Genomic DNA, 4967 nt, shown 5'->3' on the forward strand with positions numbered 1-4967 from the left:
CCTTATCATTCTATGCACCCTAAATTTTTATGATAAAAAAGTCTTGTTATAGCTAAGGCAAAAGAACAAGGGTAGACCCTAAACACACCTTGAGGTTAGAAAGAATAAAAGCATTGATGGAAGAAAGATTGATGTGACTCAAGTTTACTACATGAAGCTCCTTATATTCTAACTATTGAAAAGTTTAAATAACCCTTGCCCAAATCAAATCTTGTGTAAATAAAAATTCTTAGATTGAACTAATAAGAGAAATCAAATTTTTCCAATGGCAGTTAGATACATCTACATGTAATATATAGATACATCTACATGTAATATATTCTAGAAGTTATTTTTTAATTTTTTTTCAAAAATAATTAAAAAAATACATGTCACTTTTAAGTTTTCTTTATTACACAATAGAACAAACCTCAACTTTAAAGAAAAGCTGAATAATTAAAAAGAGTTTGAAAGAATACAAACAGAGATCTCAACAAGAGTTTCTAGAAGAGTTTGTAAGAATACAAAGAGAGATTCCAACAAGAACTCTAATTCTCTATGGACTTCATTAATACACCTAATCCTATATAATCTTCTTATAATAAAACTTGAAGATCCAAAAATTTTACAATAAAGAAAACTCCGTACTGACTATTTGTTGGAATTATAATCCACGACTAACATTTGATTAGATCATCCCTGCCATTTTCTTATTTCAAAGTTCACAAACCTATCTGTTAAAATTATAATAAATGGCCAGCATTTGATCTAATGACCCCTAGCATTTTCTTATTTGAAAATTTACAAACCCTTCCCATCTCATCCACTGAACTAATCATTTATCTTTAAGCATCCTTTTCCTATATAACTGTTCAAAAGGATTAGCAATAAAAGATGGTGGATATCTCCAAATACACTCCTTCCAAACATTACCATAATACTTCTTATTATCCTTACCATCATCATTCTTTTTACCCTCATCCAATTCCAAGTCTCTAACCACCTTCCAAACCCCACTATTACACTTAAACCCTGATCCAAACCCAATCATCCAAACACTATCCCCTTTCTTCAACCTCCCTTTGGCCTCCATGTAAGCAAGCACATACCACAGGCAACTTGCTGATGTGTTCCCAAACCTGTGCAACGTCATCCGCGAAGGCTCCACATCATACTCATTGAGATTGAGGCTCTTGCCCACGCCATCAACGATGACTGGACCGCCAGGATGGATGCAGAAATGCTCAAAGGCTTTCTTGAAATTTGGCACATATGGTTTATCTGATTTTTTCTTCTTCCAGAGGATATTGTAAACATATTTTAGCTGTTCAGTGATAGGCAGAACCTTGGGGCCTAAGGTTGTGATGTTCTTCTTCAGTGCTTCTGTTGCAGAGTCAATCAGACGGTTGCTGAGGGAGTAGCCGGTAATCCCATCATCATCCTCACGCTGTTGTACACAGAGGTAACCGTCTGAGTTGGCACCTATATGGGTTCTCACTGTGTGGACCAGTTTCAGCTTAGCAGAGTTCCTGAACAAGGTAAACAGTGTTCCATTTATTAATAAACAGTGCTCAGATTATTGCTGCTATTATAGATAGTTGTGTGAAACAGTACATTCTAAGCTCTGATTCATATAGTTGGGTTATTTAAAATCACATTCAATTTTTTAATAATTAAACAATACATTATAAGTTTTGATTTGTTGGTTCACCTAAAATCACATTAATAGATATGTCTGCTTTGACTTGTTTAGATGGTTCAACTGAAATTCCATCAATGATAAGTACAGCTCTTAGCTATCAATGCGATTTCAGAAGAGTCACTTGAACAAATCAATGTGGGTCCACTTATCAGTGTGACAATCACGAATGAGTCACCTAAACAAATCAAAGCTTAGATAGGATCCACCTATTTCAGATGAGCTATTTACAGGAATCATTATTTAGAATGTACTATTTAGTCCAAATGGTACACTCTAAAATTTAACTCATATAGTTGAATTGTTTAAAATCACACTCAACTTTTCAATAAACTTAAACAACACAACTTAAGCTTTGACTTGTTTAGGTAGTTCACTGAAATCACATTAATAGATGAACCCACTTTGACTTGTTTAGGTGGCTCATCTGAAATCATATTGATAAGTACTATATGATTTTAGAAGAGCCACCTATAGTGTGACCACTCATGATTGTGGTTTCAAATGAATCACCTAAACAAATCAAAAGATATATAAGACCCACCTGCACAAATCAAAACTTAAGACTGTACTGCTTAAATCAGACTGATCTCTACTTAAAAATCGACAAAATTTGTTTAAAAAACAAGTTAGAAGTTTAATAACACCTTTAAACATGAAATTCAAGAAGAAAAGGATGGATATCCTAATATTGAGGGCATTGATTAACTAGACTCCATACATACCTAAATGCAGGCTTGTTGGTGAGGAGGAGAGCACAGCCACCGACCCTGAAGAGGCAGTTGGTGACCATCATGGAGCGTTCGTTTCCTGCATACCAGCTCTGTGAAACACTCTCCGAACTGAACACCACAGCAAATGAATTCTCATGTACTCTCAGCAGATCTTTTGCCAGATCAACAGCTATCAAACTGGCACTACAACCCATGCCCGCCAAATTATACACCTTTATATCCTCCCTCATCTTATAATGGTTTATTATACTCGCCGCCAGTGATGGGGAAGGAGAAAAACATGAAATGTTCACCACTAGTATGTCGATCTCAGAGGGGGAAATGCCCGTTTTTTCAAACAGCGCATCCAATGTCTGAGTGGAATTTTCATCGAATTCTAATCTCCCCTCTGCAAAAAAATGTTTTTGACCTTTGTTAGGAGACCGAAATCTGAGAAGATAATAGTATGTGGACAGTGGACGTGAGCAAGAAGTTTGTAATGCCAAATTTCTTACTTTCTGTAGAAACATTTCTAAAACTAGAAATCTCTCGTGCTTGGGAATGACATTATCTAGATATATTATTTAAAAAAAGTATTAAGATGATTGATCTTAATAAAAAAATTAATAATTCATTCTAATATAATGAAAATTAAGTGAATTAGGATTGTTCTAGGATGGCTGAACTCTCTAAAAGTTCAATGCATTTCGCTCAAGTTTTGTTGTAGTATTTGAAAAAGCTTTAATGTTTTAATCTTAAGAGAGTCACCTAGATTGTATGATTTGTGCTTTAAGTAAATCAAAATATTATTGTGCCGTTCTAACTCAATAAAAATCTGTGTTTCACATCTATGAACATTACATAGAAGCGATAAGTGTCAAATGGACCTGAATAATATCAAAATGATTAACTTCCTTGAAAATCTCAATGCTTCAACCCTGTGATCATTTCTAACATATAAAAATGTAAGTATCAAAAAAAGTACTAGACTGATGAGCTCCCTAAAAGTCACGGTGCTTTATGTTTGTGAATGTTAGATGAATACAGCGAGTACTAAGCAGGCCATTTAAATTTGTGAGAGGAAGACTCTTGTGAACCACTATCAGTAAATAATCATCAATCTTAAAAAGTCTTGATACTTCACATATATCAGCATCACTCAATAATAAAAAGTGTTACTCATAGATTCTTGCTGGTCACTGTTGATAAAATATATCTAGTAGCTGCTGCTGGTTTTGATTGTGTCCGTTTTTTATCATAAACGTTTTGGATCACACTTGTGATCCATCATCAGAATGCTCAGAAGATGCAAAAAAAAAGACACACAATCAAAACAAGAAACGGCTACAAGAATATTTATATGAATTGAAAATTTGATCATTTTAAAATATATCTAACCTAAACAAAAAAATTCAGCATAGATGTAAAATCTATTAAGTACCCTCCCATTCCAAAGAAATCACTTTACTAGCCTAAATGTTAAAAGAAAACCAAAAAAAAAAAATATTTTGCCAACTACTCAATATAAAGAGCCCGACTACCGACTGTTTAGATTAAAATCATACCCAACTTAAAAAACCAACAACTATATACGGACTCATGAATATATTACTACTTACAGAATATCAACCAATCCAAAACAAGAAGTACCCAGGTACTTAACTTCTAAAAACATCACCTGAGATATGCAGATCCGTAAACCAATTGCACTAAAGTTTGGAAGACTAAAATACCTAAAGAAAGAAAGCCCAGAGCAGAGTACATTTTGTTTTTGCCTTTTCAACAAGAGATGAAGAACATTAAATTCAAACTCTGCTACAGAAGATAATCTAGCCACGTCGGCCATAATACGTCACCTTACCTTTGATAGAGGGTAAATAGTCTTCTTTGAACATGAATGCCGGGCCATATGTTTCTTCTCCCAGACCAGATTTTAGCAGGACTTTTAGCTGAAATTTAACATCATCCTCCTTGAGATTATCATGCCTTCGAACGAAATACTCACAGAGATCAGTATGCATTTTCCTCTCTTCGAGCGGCTTGAAACAGCAATATTCTACCAGGTAACATTCATTCTGCCTCCAAAAATGGCGGATCACCCAAATCACTATTATCACTCCTGCTAGAATGCGCAATACCCACTTACTGCCCATTTCATTTTCTCCAGATCTCGGATGATTATAAGGATATGCAGAAGCTACTGAAAATAATCCCCATGACAGAAACACACTGAAAATGCTTGTGGGAAGATAAACTTTGGCAAAAAGCTTCATTTTTTGCAATGAAAAATTCCTTACAGAAAATGGGTCGACAGATTTTTTTATGCAGTTAGATAATAGGGTAGATGGGCTAATAAAAGCAGATTTTGATTGTGTATCAGATCGTTCACCGACTTGGCATTGAAGATATAAATGTTTTATATTAATGCGCTTCTGTACCTGAACAAATTTGATTCTTCACTGGTGAGATGGTAAGAGTAATTATTGCGGAGATTTAATATGGAAGTTTGTAACCTCAAGTCTACACCTGATTTCTGATCCAGAGCGAAATGTAACTTCAAATGGAAAGGCCTTTAA

General features: G+C 34.6%; 1 protein-coding gene across 1 annotated transcript; it reads right to left on the minus strand.

The window, feature by feature from the left end:
• Nucleotides 1-421: 421 nt before the first annotated feature.
• LOC131073777 (3-ketoacyl-CoA synthase 12) lies at nucleotides 422-4703 on the minus strand. Its single transcript, XM_058010273.1, has 3 exons — nucleotides 4253-4703; nucleotides 2404-2800; nucleotides 422-1508 (listed from the first exon to the last, which is right to left on the minus strand). The coding sequence occupies exons 1-3, from the start codon at nucleotides 4662-4664 to the stop codon at nucleotides 815-817; spliced, it is 1503 nt and encodes a 500-aa protein (XP_057866256.1). The 5' UTR covers nucleotides 4665-4703; the 3' UTR covers nucleotides 422-814.
• Between the last annotated feature and the right edge of the window lie 264 nt (nucleotides 4704-4967).

Source organism: Cryptomeria japonica, chromosome 1 (genome assembly GCF_030272615.1).
Source record: "Cryptomeria japonica chromosome 1, Sugi_1.0, whole genome shotgun sequence".
In the NCBI taxonomy this organism is placed as follows: domain Eukaryota; kingdom Viridiplantae; phylum Streptophyta; class Pinopsida; order Cupressales; family Cupressaceae; genus Cryptomeria; species Cryptomeria japonica.